Source organism: Muscardinus avellanarius, assembly GCF_963383645.1.
Source record: "Muscardinus avellanarius genome assembly, chromosome: 3".
Lineage (NCBI taxonomy): Eukaryota > Metazoa > Chordata > Mammalia > Rodentia > Gliridae > Muscardinus > Muscardinus avellanarius.
The window spans coordinates 26,991,010-27,006,918 of record NC_137788.1 but is presented as its reverse complement, the minus strand read 5'-3'; the positions used below and the strand labels follow the sequence as shown (position 1 = coordinate 27,006,918).

General features: G+C 52.5%; 1 protein-coding gene across 1 annotated transcript in view; it reads right to left on the bottom strand.

Moving 5' to 3' along the window:
* Nucleotides 1-3,654: 3,654 nt before the first annotated feature.
* Nucleotides 3,655-15,909, bottom strand: part of ZNF362 (zinc finger protein 362) — a gene marked incomplete at both ends in the record, with an annotated part of 32,388 nt that continues 20,133 nt past the window's right edge. The window contains 3 exons of the mRNA XM_080693344.1: nt 3,655-3,771; nt 7,557-7,715; nt 7,834-7,912. Coding sequence (XP_080549470.1) covers nt 3,655-3,771; nt 7,557-7,715; nt 7,834-7,912 — 355 coding nt within the window. The remainder of the gene's footprint in view (nt 3,772-7,556; nt 7,716-7,833; nt 7,913-15,909) is intronic.

The following is a 15,909-nucleotide window of genomic DNA, read 5'->3' as shown; positions in this document are numbered from 1 at the left end:
ATCTAACCTAGGTGAGCAAGCCCCAGGCCTTTTGGAACTAGCCGGGTCGCCTAGAAACGCATTACTGTTTGTGACTATCAGTTGGCATATAACTTCTGGTGGAACAATGTCTACCCCCCACCTTACCCTGCCTGAGCCACCAGAGAGCTGAGCACAAGCCAGTAAAATCTGGATGGGAACCTGCCCTCCTCCTATTTCTGTGTGACATGGACAAGTTCTTTATCTATGCTGGGTATGTTTTCTCACTTGTAAAATGGGAATCTCAGCGGCCCTCTTCCGTAATGCAAACATACCTCACCACCTTCTTCTCTCCGCCTGTCCCTTTCCCAGCAAGTTCATGGCATGCAGGGTACTTTCCTATTTTACAGGGGAATGCATGGCGCGATTGGGAATTTCCAGGCCCAGACTCTGGGCCTCCATTTACTGCTGATGGAGACCTTCCTGCGTGGTGGGAAGTTTGAGGAAGATGCAGAGATAGGTGCGGTGGGCAGCCTCCCGGGAATGGCTCCCTCCTCTGGGTCCCAGAGGTCTATTGAGGGGCTCAGGGCTGTAGAAGAATTTGTGTCTGAGGCAGGAGAAAGGGAGACAAGACTTCTGCAGCCACTTTCATGACCACCTCCGCCGTCCCCAGCACCTGTCCCGGCACTCACACACTCCCCAGGTGAGCAGATGCAAATCCGACTCTCAGCCCGGAGCGCCACTGCTACACGCAAAAGCGCCACCTGTCCAGGTGCCTTACCCTGCTGCGCCAGCTCAGGTGTCAGCCCCAGAGGCCTTCAGCCAGCTTGGGGACCATTGCTCATGCATCTGCTAGGGCTGAGTCAAATAACGCATGTCTGCTTCTGGGATACCTACGATGCGCCAGGCACACTTCTAAGCACTAGACATGTATCGATTCACTCAATTCTCACATCCACTCTACAAATTGGTTACTTTCGTTCACCCCATCTTCTGTAAGAGGAAATCAGGCCTAGGAGGTTACGTGCCTACTCCAGTGTCACACTTCTAGCAGTTTAAATTCATGAATGCCTGGAAAACAGGAGATTAAACATGGCCAGAGGATGGAGACTGGAAGCCAGGAAGCAAGGCTCTCTCCAGCTATCGCTCCCTGTCCATTGCTGCTTTCCTCTGCCTCTTTGGCTCTTCTGCCTGTGTCTGGCCCAACACGGCCGCTCCAGCCCCTACTCTATAGTCTTCCAGGTCAGGCACCCGCCATCTTCTAACTCGCCTTTGATTCATGGATTGGAGAATCTGATTGGAGCAAGCTTCATCCGGTGACATGCTGGTAAATATTTAGCAGCTAATTCTTTGAGGAAAAGAAAGCCAAATGGTAGCGTTCGCCACTTTCTGTGGTGTAAATCCCACCCTGGTTGATTATAGGCTACCAATGCTCTTTGAAGGCGGAGTGGGGAAGACGCGGGCACCATCTGCTTCCAAGCGCCAGGACGGCCGCTACGTGCCTTTGGCTGCACGTATGGGTGGTTACCGAGTCAGCTGGCCACCTCTGGCCCCTCAGCTATGGTTGGACAATATGGCTGCCAGAGCCCAGCCCTTCCTGGTGTAGCAGATTATGGGAGGTCAACTTCGGAACAAGAGATGAGGCCTGTGAGATTACTGAAGACATGCTGGCTCTGGGCCCCAGGAGTCCCCCAAACACTGAATGGCTTCCAGAAGTCGAGCACTCACGACAGACCCCAAGGGGTGGGTGCTCCTAGAAGTCAGGGGAAGTGACACTCGTCGGTGGACCCAGTGTATCTACAAACTCAGAACTAGAAAAGCCTGCTAAATGTACGCCCCCAGCACTTACCGCCGCAGAGTCCTCAGCCAAAAGCCTCTCTGGTTTGCCCTTCACAGGGCACAGAGCGCTGGGCTCTGCCCCTGGGCAGGCAGCTCCTTCCGTCCCTGGTCTGGGGCGAGGAGCCCTGGAAGGCACCCAGCCCGCTCTCACACACAGCACGCCACACACCGCCGCACCCGGGCGCAGGTACAGTTTATTCTTCACAACAGAGAAATACAAAGAGCAGAGCAGGGCTGTACCTCCTTTGTTTCTTGCCCCCTTGAGTGCTTCTCCCCCATATTTGAGTTTTACTTTGCTCCCCACCCCCTCCTTTAAAACCAAAGCAAACTTCTCTCCTGAAGGGTCTGCGGGACATCTGCCCTCGCCTCCCTGCCTCCAAGATGCAGACTGAGAGGCCGACAGACTGTTTTCTTTTTTTTAATAAGGTAACTAGTTCTAAATATGGTGGCCTGGAGGTCCCATAGAAAAAAGCAAAGGGGTGTTAACAGTATGTATAACAGCGTATTTACAGGGTAGTAACATGCGGACGAAAAGCTACAATACTGAGTATCAGACGACGCAAGTCAAACAAAGGGCTGGGGGTGGGCAGAGAACCCCGTGGGAAAAGAAACCCCAGGAGACGTTAAACTGGTAAATCAATGGCGAGTTAAGGCTTAAAAAGTGTATAAAAATAACACAGTTAATATTCAAAACGGAACTCCAGATACAGAATATATAGATGAGTTTCTGTCTAGTTTTCTTTTTTTTTCCCCCGGGGGGATGTGGAGGGGCTTCTCCGGGCTCTGTACATGGTTCCTATATACATGGACACGCATGGCTTTCAGATTGGGGTGTGTCTGTGGGGGCTGGGAGCAGGGTCTGCTCCTGGGACCCTCCTCCCTGAGGATCCCTTCCCTGCCGAGGGGCCTGGGCCTGGGCTGGGGATTTCTCTTCCATGGCAGGAAAGACAAATACCCCCCTGGGCACCGTCCCCATCTGGAGGAAATTCTGGAAGAGGGTCCTAGTCCCAGGCCCACCCCCTCCCCATCCCCCTGCCTACAGTCTGGGGTGGCGGGAGAGGTAGCCGATAGGTTTCCTGGCCAGCACCGAGGTAGACTGGGGTGGTCTTCAGGGCAGCAGGGGAGGGCCAGGTCTGACCCAGCCCACCCCGGCCCCACTTCCCTGGGCCGCCGTCCAGCCCGCCACTGCACCCATTGGTCCTGCAGATCTCACGGCCCCTCTCGTTTCCGCCTCCTGAAGTCTGGACAGCCCGGGCAGCATCCCTCTGCTCAACGAAGCCCAGGGCGCAGCTGGGGCAGGGGAGCCGGGGCGCAGAGCTGGCGGTTCGCTCGGGCCGCCTCTCGCCCCTCCCGCCTGGGAGTCCCCTTGCAGTCCAGAGCCCCAGGCCTGAGCCTTCCCTCGAGACCTGTGGCCAGGGCCAGAGAAGGTCCCACGCAGCCCTCTGGTTCTCTGCCTCCATCTGCCCGATTCTTTTCGTTTCTCGGTCTTAGCAGCACCAACATCCTGGCCAATAAATATCTTTTTTGTTATTTCCAAAACAAACTTAAAAAAAAAAAAACCAAAAAACAGTGAAGCAAGTGAGGGTGGGGAACAAAAAGAAAACCCAACAGACAGGTTCAAAGTGCTCTGAGGTTGTCTTTGGATGCTACCAGAACAGTCCAGAACCTTGCAGTTGGCCTGGCCACCCCGGGAGCTGGACCAGGCAGGGCTCCTGTGGCCCAAGCTTCCTGGCAGGTGGGGAAGGTCGTTGTGAGAGAACTCAGTCGTTCCTGAACGCCCCCCGCGGGAGTCGGGGCCTGGTGCTGCCTGGGTCCCGTCTGCCAGTGGGCCGGGCGGGGTGACGCCTCGAGTGGGGCTCAGATGAGAGAGATTCGCACCGGGATGCCGGGGGACTCCGTCCTCTGGGGAGAGTGATGGCTCACCAGGTGCTCCACCACCGTGTGTTTGGACATGTGCTTCATCAGGTAGGTCTCCTACAGACAAGAGAGAAGCAGAACTGTCACCCTGGGAGGGAGGGGCGGCTGCAGTTCCCAAAAGTGGCCACTGGAGGGCTCCTTGGCAGAAGCCCCAGCCTGGAGTGCAGGGGCAGCTAGGCCTGGACATCGGTTCTAGGACTACTGTGTTGCTGCCGGGGCAAGCACTGCCTGCCTTGGGGGTCCAAGCTCCCAGAGTACTGGTGGGGGAGCGGATGAGCACAGCTTCTCCTGCAGCAAAGCACCAGAGACTCCCCAGGGCCAGGCCGGCAGCCTTTGCCAAGTGGCTGGGGCAGGGTATCCCAGCTAACCTCAGACCTGCCTGCTGGGTGGGTGCAGCTCCCTGCACCCAGCTGGCATTCCCAGTGAGGGGAGGCAGTGGGCTCTTGGGGAAGTCTTCTCCCCCTCCAAGCCTCGGTTTCTTCCTTTGTAAGAAGGGAGGGGAAGGGTTGCTATGGTGATGGAAATGAAGCCCTCCGCACACAGTGAGGGTGGAGGGACCACTCCATGGGAGTTCTGCCTCTGGCCCTGGCCTCCGTCCTCCTGTGCTAGAGGGTGAAGCCAGGCCTGGGCCCCCACTGGACCTGGCTCACCACGTGCCCACGGGCCTCCACTACGGCACAGCGCCCACAGGCCTCCACCAGGAACACGGCTGCACTCTGGGTTCCCAGTTGCCACTCCTGGACCCCAGAGCTCAATATGCACAGAGGCCAGCAAGAAAGCCCTCAGATGTTCCACAGGCTACTACGCAATGCCAGAGGCAGAGCATCAGAACCCGCCCAGCTAAGAGGCCATTCCTCAGTGAGTACAGGAAAGAAAAGACGTGTGTGCAGGTGTGTGTTGGGGTGGGGGCTATAGATTAGCTGGTACACCCAGCTGGGCACGGTGACACACACCTGTAATCCCAGTACTTGGGAGCCTGAGACAGGAGGATCATAGGTTTGAAAGGTCAACCACAGCCATTTAGTGAGGCCCTGTTTCAAACTAAAAAAACTAACAGTACTTGAGAGGCTGAGACAGGAGGATCCCAGATTCTAGGGCAGCCTCAGCAATGTAGTGAGACTCTCAGCAACCTAGGAAGACCCTGTTTCAAAACAACAACAACACTGTTTTTTGTGGTACTGGGGATTGAACCCAGGAGCATTCTACCTCAGAGCTACACCCCCAGTCTTTTTTTTTTTTCTTTTTCTTTTTCTTCTTCTTTTTTTTTTTTTTTTGGTGGTACTGGGGTTCCTGGAAGCCCTTCTACCTCTGGGCTACACTCCCAGACCTATCTTATGCTTTTTTTTTTTTTGAAACAGGGTCTCCTAAGCCAGCCACGCTGCTTAATCCTCCTGTCTCCGCCTCCCAAGCGCGGGGATTACAAGTGTGCTCCACCACGCCCGGCTTAATTTTTATTTTGAAACAGGGTCTCACTCAGTTGCAGAGGGCCTCAGTAGTTTGCTGAAGTTGGCCACAAACCTGCAATCCTCCTATCTCAGCTATACTCAGAATGTCCCTGAGTTCAATTCCCAATGCCACAAAAAGTAAATAAATAAGGTATTGTGGATACCTTTAAAAAAAAAAAGGAGTCATCTTTAGAGACATAAACTGAAGTTTTTAGAAATGAAATAACTGGACATCTGGATTTTACTTTAATAAAAATAGGGCTATGGCCAGGTATAGTGGTGCATACCTGTAACTATAGGCTAAGGCAAGAGGATTGCAGTTTCAAAGACAGTCTCAACAACTTAGGCCCTGTTTTCAAATAAAAAATAAAATAGAACTAAAGGTGTAGCCTGGAGGTAGAATGCCCCGGGTTCAATTCCCCAGCACCAAAAGAACACAAACAAACAGGGCTACAGACAAGAGGCTATGGAGAGCTTGGGGTTCAGGGAGAAGCAGGGACAGACAGAAGGTGGCTGGCTGAGTGGGGCTCCCTGGGGTCCTGTCCTGCGGGTTTTGTCACTCGGTCTCTCTCCTCTCCTCTGCCCTTCAGACTCTAGGAAGGATAAATGTCACAGCAGCCCTGGCTGACACCTGTCAGTACTGCGCCCGAGTGACCGCTCAACAGCAACCTCCCTGACAGTCTCTTCCTGGTGGCTTCCCAATCCACCTGGAGAAAGGCCCAAACTCCCTAACAGGTCCTGGGCCCAAGAGACCTGAGGTCCTCTCAATTCCTGCTCTGCCTCACTATTCCCTTCCATGGAAGGCTCTTGCCCCTATTTCTTCTCTTCATCTAACTATCCTTGAAGGCTGCAGTGAAATGTCCTGCTATAGTTTGGATTTGCAATGTCCCCAAAGGCTCATGTGTTAAAGTCTCGGTCCCCAGCCTATGGGACCAGTAGAAGGTGGCAGAACCTTTAGAAGGTGGGACCTATTGGGAAGAAGTTAGGTCAACGGAAACGTGCCCTTGGAGGGGACACTGGGACTCTAGCTCCTTCCTCTTCCTTTGCTTCTTGGCCAGCACAAGGTGAGTAGCTTGCTTCACCACATGCTCCCAGCCATGAAGTCCTGCCTAGCCACAGAGGAAAACATGGCCAACTGATCCAGGACTCAAACACATAAAACTGTGATCCAAAATAAGCCTTTCAGCCAGGCGTGGTGGCGCACGCTTGTAATCCCAGCATTCGGGAGGCTGAGACCAGAGGATCGCGGTTCGCGGACAGCCTCAGCTACTTCGTGAGGCCCTCTGCAACACAGTGAGACCCGGTTTCAAAATAAAGAATTAAAAATAGGGCAGGGGGTGTAGCTCGGAGGTCAAATGCCCCTGGGTTCCATCCCCAGACCCGCAAAAAAAAAAAAAAAAAAAAAAAAGCCTTTCCTCTTTTAAGTTGATTATCTCAGTTATTTTGTCACAGTAATAGAAAGCTGACTAATACACGTCTCTTCCTGCCTGGACCCTTCCCCCTCCCAGCTCCATTTTGTTCTTTCTGCTGCTGTCTCTCAAAGTATACTTTTCCTTTAGAGCAATTGTTCTCCATTAGAGACAGTTTTGCCCACAGAGGACATCTGGAAATGCCTGGAGACACTTCTGATGGTCACCATTTAGGGAAAGGGTTGTACTGCACCTACCAGGTGGAGGCCATGGTGATGCTTAGTATCTTACTAGACACAAGACAGCACCCCACAGCAAAAGAATATCTTGGCTAATGTCAGCAAAGTTGAGAAACCCTGCCTCTGACCAATGACCACAATTTGCTACTAAATGTTGACTTGTTTAATAACTGTCTCCAACACTTTCTAACCTCCCTGGAGGCAAGATATGTCTGGTTGGTATTCTGAGTCCTGACATCTGGCAGAGTTTTCAATAAACACCAAGTGAATAAGCTGAGGATTATTTGGTACTACCTGGCTAGCCAGCAGTCCTGATTAATCCATTTGACAGAAAAGAAAATGGAGGTTTGGCCACCTCTGTGATGGGTATATGAGGAGGGTTTGTTTACTAGAATATTTTAAGAATCAGAAGCACACACGCAGGTAACTTACCTGGGTGCCCCAAAGCCCTCACTTAAGGACTGTACAGACCCAGGAAAAGGAGGCCAACTACAATGACCCTTCCTGGCTGTTTGGACCTTCCCAGTGATGAGGGTGGCTCTGGGCCAACTCACTGCGCCGCCTTGTGGCCATGGTGGAGATTACAGCAGTGGAGCAATGGGAAAGCCCTGTCCCCAGGCCGCACCATGGCCTCAAGCTCGGGCACAGGGCAGGCAGGAGGCCAGGAGCCTGGCCCTGAGGCTGCTCCTCCCTGTGACATGGGGAGCCCCTGCCCATTTGGTCTGTCTCTTTATTTGCAAAGCACTCACCGAGGTGTAGGCCCGCCCGCACATGCTGCAGCAGTAGGCCTTTGCGTGCTTGATGGCATGGGCGGAGAGGTGGATCTGCAGGGAGGCGGAGTCCGAGTAGGCCCGGTAGCAGTTGGGACACTTGTAGGGCTTGTCCTTGTTGTGCTGGCGCTGGTGAGACTGCGGGGCAGCAGGGTCACGGATTCCTGCGTGGCCTCCCGCCCCACTCCGCCCACCCCCTCTCAGGGCAGTGGGGTAAAGGGCACCGTGCCCGGGGCACAGGGCAGGCGGCACTCACCTGGAGGTTGGAGAGCTGAGTGAAAGCCTTTTCACAGCCAGGGTGTGGGCACTTGTAGGGTCTGTCACCTGTGTGGATTCTGCAACGGCAGCACAGTGAAGTGGAGGTCCCGGCCCCACCCTGCGGCTGGCCTGGGCCACCTCTGCTCCCAGGCCTCTCACTCCAGCTCCACCGGCTCTGCCTGGGGTCAAGAGTGAGCCCCAAGCAAGAGCTGGGGCTTTAGAGGCCACCTTCTCCTTCCTTCCCCAGCCTCCACTGCCAGTGTGATTAGAGCCTCCTGCTTCCTCTCCACCCAGCCCACCAGTGCCCATCCAGAGCCAGCCCAGCTGCCAGCCAATCATGGGGCTAGCTTGGATTGCATTCTGTCCCTCTGTTCTAAAACATCTACCCTGCAAGCCAGGTGCAATGGCACACAGACACACCTATAACCACCGTTCTGGGGAGGCTGAGATAGGAAAATCGCAGATTCAAGGCCAACCTCAGCCTCAGCCACTTAGATCCTCTTTTTTTTTTTTTTTTGGTGGCGCTGTGAATGAACCCAGGGGCATTCTACCTCCAAGCTACACCCCAGCCCTAATTTTGAAATAGGGTCTAAGTTGTGGAGGGTCTCACTAAGTAGCTGAGGCTGGCTGTAAACCTGCAATCCCCATCTCAGCCTCCCAAGTACTGGGATTACAAGCATGCACCACCACGCCCAGTGATTTTTATTCTTTATTTTAGAACAGGGTCTCACTAAGTTGTGGAGGGCCTAAGTAGCTGAGACTGGCTGTGAACCCATCTGGGTCTCAGCCTCTCAAATGCCATGCCTGGCTGTGAGAGCCTCTTTCAAAATTAAAGTTAAGGGGAGGCTGGGAGATAGTTTGGGGGTAGAATACACCGGGTTAAATCCCTGATACACCCCACCCCACGCACACACACACACACACACTCTCTCTCTCTCTCCACCCTGCAGGACCACTCAGTGAAGAGAATACAGGCTAACAGCATCACAGGGACCTTCCCTGCCCACCTGCCTCCTTCAAAATAAGGAAACAGCTCCCTTGAATTGACCCTGACTCCTATTTTCCAGTCCCCTCGCCAACATCAAGCATATTGATGACGTGTTTACCCTAGTGACTGAGAAAACGCAGGACTGTGGCCTGTGTCCTTGCTGGGGCTCCTCTGTGCCTGTCCTAGGTCCTCATCCTCGACTCACCATTTACTAACTGGGTGGCTTTGGGCAAATTACTGAGCCTTCATGGGTTCATCTGCAGATGGGTGCAGAAATACAGTCCCCACCTCACCAGGCTTTGTGGAGGTGGCGTCAGATAATCTGTGTAAGGGGCTTCACTTACAGCTGGCACAGTCAGCTCCCAATAAGTGGGTCAGTATTATTCACTCAGCACCTGTGTGCCGGGAGAGGCCTTGGGATATACCAGTGAGCAAAACAGAAGCGATAAACACGAGTACGTCTGTCGGTCACACGCAGGGGGCAGTAGCGCTGTGGGAACCAGCAGGGCGAGGCGGGCCTGGGTCCCCTGGAGAAGCGGCGCTTCAGCTTGAGGGCTGACCACCGCCGGTGCTCGTCCAGCAGCCCAAGTGAAGACGGAGGCTGCTGGAAGCGGAGCTCAGGTGCCTGGCCCACAACAACGCTGGCCTCCTCACCTGTCCTGGCAAGTCCTCTGTGAGTCGCCAGCGGGGCTGGGGCTGGAGCCCCGTCGGCCTAACTTGCCAATAAGCACTAAGTACAGGGAGAATCCAGATGTGGCCAAACGGTCCCCCTTGTGAATGAGGTGTGTTCTCCAGCCAGGCCAGATCATCAAGGACACTGAGGGCCCTGAGGCCGGCCCGTGCGGACTCGGGCACGGGCTCCCTTTTGTCAAGAGTCTGCATTGGCTGCCGTTCTGCACTTGAGTGACATTCAAGGCCCTCATGGGGGCCCAGCCCCACCCTGCTGCTCTCTGTACCCCGCATGCTGGTCAGAGGGCTACTCCTTATCTGGAAACGTACTCTGTGCTTCTCCCTGCCACCCCTCTGCACGGACACACCCGGCCTCCTCCACCCGCCCGGGGTCATCTCATCCCTCTGAGGAGCCTCCCTGAGCCGTGGCTCTTCCCCACTCCTGCAGATTCTCAGGGCTGCCCGAGTGTCTCCTCCAGCAGATGGGGATCCCCACAGACACGCCAAGTGAAGCCGACCCCATTTGAGAGCCCCTGTGCACCTGTGCATGTCTTGGGGGGGTGGTTGTTTGGGGATAGCACCCAGCCCAGGCCGCTGCTCAGTCCTCACATGGAAGGGCCTCTGGCCCCGCACGGCCTGATGCCAGCACCCCATCCTCACTCCCTCCAGGGCTGGAGGACTCCCTTGGTTGGGAGCAGATGGTAAAGAGGGCGGAGGGCCCTGCCGGCCTCCCCCAGGCAGCTCTGGTCCCCAGCTCTCCCCCTGCCCCCAGCCTAGCCAGGTTCCCCCTCCAGCCAACACCTCGCCAAAACCCACTCTCTTCCCAGGACACCAGCCACTTCCTCTACGCGGCCTTCCCCAGGCCCCACACTAGCCAGACCCGAGCCCACCCCAGCTCCATGCCGCCCTCTCCTCCCGGAAGCCTGTGCACAGCTACGCGTTTTCAGCGTCTGGTTGCTGTTTCCTTGGCTGCCTCCTTGAGGGCAAACTCCTGTGGTGTTGGCCACCACCACGACCCCACTTCCTGGCACAGGCTCAATACAGAGAGGTTTCGATAAACAGCTCTAGAGGCTGAGACAGGAGGATCTCGGGTTTGAGGCCAGCCTCGGCAATTAGTGAGACGGATAGCAACTTAGTGAGATCCTATTTCAAAATAAAATGGGGCTGGGAGTATGGCTCAGAGGTATAACACCCCTGGGTTCCATCCCCAGTACTGCAAACAGAATCAACTTCCATCTCAGATGTGTATTTCATGTTTGCTGACTGACTAAACAACCATGATTTCAGGTCCCTCTTTGGGGACCCAGCCAAGCCCTCTTGGCCAACAAACTGCCCCTCCAGCCTCCTCCCGCCCGAGTGCACCGAGTGCCCAGCCTCGTCCCTGGGCTCTCAGCCTCAGTGTCTCTGCCTTCAGCCACGGAGCCCAACCTTGTCATGGCCCTGCTTGGCCACCTCTGCCTTCTTTTTTCAGGACAGGGCTCCATGCCTCTCCAGCTTTCAAGTTCCTTCCATTCTAAAGCCTCCTCCCCTGCCCTGCTCTCCACTGCCTCCCCGTGCCACGCTCCCCCAGCAAGCCTCTGACCATTCCTCGTGCCATTCCTGCAGCCAGGAGCACCTCCCTGCAGTGGAGGACGGCAGACCCCATAGCACTGCATCCAGACGAGTCTCAGGGCCGCGTCCGTATCAACGGGGAGTCCTCTGCAGAGCCTGCCTCTGACCACTGCACTGAGCCTGCATGTGGCACGCAGCCCGGGCAGGTCAGAAAGACCATCGGGCTCACCACGAAGCCTGGCGAGGTGGCTGCTGCGCGCGTGAAGGACCGGCTGTCTCCCGCTGGCCACAAAGCCCTGGCCTGATCCAGCCCCTGAATTGTAGGCCAGGCCCGAGCCTTCTCATGCCACAGTCCTTTTAGCAGGGTATTTTCCCACAAGAGAGCACCCAGCCCTGACTCCTGCAGGTGTGGTCACAGGAAGCTCAGCCTGACCCCAGGCGGATACTTTTCCACCCCCTGGTTCTCCACCCCTGGCCCCAGTCCCAGGGGCCCAGAGACCTGTCCTGCTCTCTTGCCTGACACCTCGTCCCCCACAGGAGCTTCCTCGACACCCCAGCCCTTCCTTCTTCCAGAAGCACGAGCCGCTCCTTGAATCGCAAGCGCACTGGAATCCCACTTCTGCCACCTGTTAGCCGGGTGGCCCCGGGCAAGTGACGGCCTCCCCGAGCCCCGCTCCATCGTCTCTAAAGTGGGGATAAGTGGGGATAACGATAAAGTGTGGGAGAATTGTAATGACTAAATGACATCACGTGAAGCGTGTCCCTGAACTGCTCTGTGGATGTTAGGCTGAGCACACTCGCTTCTATTTAAAGCCGGGCGTGGTGGTGCACGTCTGTAATCCCAGTACATGGGAGGCTGAGATGAAAGGATCACAGGTTCGAGGCCGGCCTCAGCGATTCAACAAAACACTCAGCAACTTAGTGAGACTTTGTTTCAAAATAAAAAAATAGCCGGGCGTGTAATCCCTGTGCTTGGGAGGCGGAGACAGGAGGATCGCACAGGTTCAAAGCCAGCCGCGCTGGCTTAAGAGACCCTCCCTGTTTCCAAAAAAAAAAAAAGTATAAAAATAGGTCTGGGAGTGTATCCCGGAAGTACAAGGGTTTCCAGGAACCCCAGTACCACCAATAAATAAATAAATAAATAAAATAAAAAATAAAATCAGGCTGGGAGTGGTGTAGCTTGGAGGTAGAATGTCTCTGAGTTCACTCCCCAGTACACAAACAAACAAACAAACAAAATTCTACTTAAGTGATTTATGCAAAACAATGACAGGAGAATTTACTCAATATTTAAATGAGATTCTGAGGGCTCATCAGATGGAATTGCTGTTTACTCCACTACTGAGCAGCTTCAACCATTTTGTGCTTTGTAACTAAAACAATGGTAGATATAGTACAAGTTAATATTCCCTGAGATGACTTCTTGTTCGTGCTACTATCTCTTATGAATAAACACAAGTCCAAATACACAATACAAGGACTTTGTAGACCCTTGTATATGAAAGCCCTTTATACAGGGCCAGGGACAGAGGAACTTTTAAAAAAAATTTTTTTAATGTTACTGGGAATTGAACCCACGGGCTTCTGCCTCTGTGTTACACCCCCAGCTCTATTTTATATTTTATTTTGAAACAGGGCCTCACTAAGTTGCTGAGGCTGGCCGCGAACCTGCGATCCTCCTGGCTCCGCCTCCCAAGAACTGGGATGCCAGACGTGGGCCACGGCGCCCAGCTACAGAGGAGCTCTTTGAGAAGGAATGGTGGTGATGGTGTTATTACCATCTATTATCATCAGAGCTGAGAAAATAAAATGACCCTTCCCCTGCCACAGTTACACATGTGCATCACATCTCAGGGCCAGGCAAAGAAAAACAAGTACCCAGCAGGCTTCGCACCCTGAATAAACAGACAGATGCAGCCGCTCTGTCTGGCACTAGATTCCACAAATAGATAAAACTTTGAGCCCTTCCCTATAATTTACTAACTCTCTCCCCAAAACAGTCTTATCCCTGACTCGCTTGGTGCTATCTGTAGACATGCGATGGCTCCCCTACAGATATGAACGGCGTGAGACCACGGCTGTTTTCCACCATGAATCGACTGTAACAGAAAACGCTGTTTATTTTCTCTAAGAATACATGTGGTACTTATTATATAGTGGGCGGATCCCTCCCACAACGCTCTGCGGTCTCCTACTCTCCTCTGCATGCTGTGCCTCCCTCTCTGGACCTGGCTTCTCACACGTTGCCCCAGGGCCCCCAGGACCACTAAGCTGTGCCCCCGGAGGTGGCCCCAGGCTCGTGGTTCTCCACACCTCAGCGCCCTTCTCGACCTCTCCTCCTGGCCCAGGGCTGATTCTGCTTTGGACACGATCTTTCATATTTCACTTCACAGGGAGATGGGTTTGATTCATTTTATGGTCTGATTGGTTCTCTGTCAAAGGACAGGAACAGGACAGGGTCTCTGTCAAACAGCAGAGGACAAGGACTCTGGAATCTGCTTGCTTCGTTAGGTTTGGTTTTTGTTTGTTTGTTTGTTTGTCCAAAGGACCCTGGGACCCTGGGCATTTGGGACACCCAGATCTTTGCCCCTGGGTTAGGACACATTGGCTTAATTACATGTGCCAGTGTCTAGTGACTTATAAATTGTCTTCCAAATGTTGACAGAATCCTCTTGTGTTGTTTATTTGGTTTCCTGCCATTATGAACTTAAATCACACAAGGGGGGGTGGAGAGAGAGAGAGAGAGAGAGAGAGAGAGAGAGAGAGAGCCGCCCTCAGGAGTAGAGAGCAATCCTTGGGTCTGAGAATATTCTGGCAAAATGCTCTCCCTCAAGGGCCTATTAATTTTTTTTGTCATGTTCATAAGTGATATTTTTAAACAAAGCCTACTTCTGCCAAAAAAAAAACCACCCAGAATTCTTAATTATCATTATTGACTTGCGACTAAGTCTATTTTCAACTAGCCGAATGCTCCTATCTTGCCTCTTCTACCAACTTCAAACCATCCCTCTCTCAAATGCAGGCCCCTAGCTGAGAATAATCAAATTGTCAAGGTGTCTTTTATATGCAAATGCTCTTGAAGTTTCCAGATGGCTCCTGGGTAATGCCAAAGATTTGGTCCCTCACTTCAGAAAAAGAGGGCTACTCAGATTGACTGGGCCCATTTTGTATTGTCCATGTTTTAAGGAGCTGAAACACTGAAGCGGCAGCTGCCCTACGAAGTCTGCAGTATAAGAAAGGCGGCCAATCCACGGGGCGAGGTGGCGCACGCTGACAATCCCTGTACTGAGGAAGGTGAGACAGGAGGATCACAGGTTAGCAGCCAGCCGCAAAAACTCAGCGAGGCCTGCCGCAGCGTAGTAAGACTCTGTTTCAAAGTAAAAGAATAAAATAGAGCTGGGAGTATAGCTCAAAGGTAGAATGCCCTAGGTTCAATACCCAGTACTAAAAAAGAAAGACTAAGAAAGAAAAGTGGCAAACTCAAAGAGAAGCTAAATGTTCCTAGGCCAATTTTATACTACGTAAATATATAATGTGTAGCCGGGCGTGGTGGCGCACGCTTGTAATCCCCGCGCTTGGGAGGCAGAGACAGGAGGATTGCGCTGGTTCGAAGCCAGCCTCGCTGGCTTAAGAGACCCTGTTTCCAAATAAAAATATAAAAAATATAAAAATAGGTCTGGGAGTGTAGCCTGGAGATAGAAGGGCTTCCAGGAACCCCAGTACCACCACCACCACACACACACACACACACACACACACACACACACACAAATATATATATATATATCACGTGTATACCATAAATATATATATGTGTGTGTGTATATATATATGTGTGTGTGTGTATATAGATAGATAGATAGATAGATAGATAGATGTTTTATATACTTTTTAAGATAGACCAAGGGGAAAAAAGCTATTTTAATGTACAAAGACTGGCACAATAAGCAGAGCTGGGTGTGGTGGCGCAGGCCTATAATCCCAGTACTTGGGAGGCTGAGATTGCAGGTTCAAGAAATAGTGAGCTTCTCAAGAACCTGTTTCAAAATAAAAAAAATTTAAATAGAGCTGCCAGTGTAGCTTGGAGATAGAATGCCTCTGGGTTTAATCTCTGGTGCCATAAAAAAAAAAAAGACTGGCACAATAAGCAAAAGCAAAAGCATAAAAGCATTTTTTTATTCTACCTCCAAGCTATACCCCCATACCCAATTTATTTTTTATTTTGAAAAGGGTCTCACTAAGTTGCTGAGGGTCTGTCTTGTTGGCCTCCAATCTATGATCTTCCTGTGTCAACCTCCCAAGTACTGAGATTACAGGCATGTACCACCATAAATACCAAGCTACAAAAGTCTTTTCTTTAAAATTACTGTCTTGGGCCAGGGATACAGCTCAGTGGTAGACTCAGGGCTGAGCATATGCAAGGCCTTGCATTTATCCCTGGGAGGGAGGAAGGGAGGGAGGGGTCCTGACTTAAAATATTCTTGTAATCTCAGCATTTGGGAGGCTGAGACAGGAGGATTGCAGTTCTCAAACAGCCTCAGCTACTTAGTGAGGGCCTCTGCAACCTAGTGAAACTGTTTCAAAATAAAGAATAAAAAATAGGGCTAGCGGTGTAGCTCAGAGGTAGAATACCCCAGTACTGCAAAAAGATAAAATAAACTAAGCTTATTAACTACTGACAATCATAACCCATGCTTTTATAAGATAAACTAAAAGACCCTGAAGGTATGCTGCATGTAATATGTTCTCAAACTGAGAAATGGATTATGCATTCCATTGTTTTGGGAGGGAGTACTGGAGAGTGAACTCAGGGGCACTATACCACCAAGCTTTTTATTTTTTGAGACAGGGCCTCTCTAAGTTGCC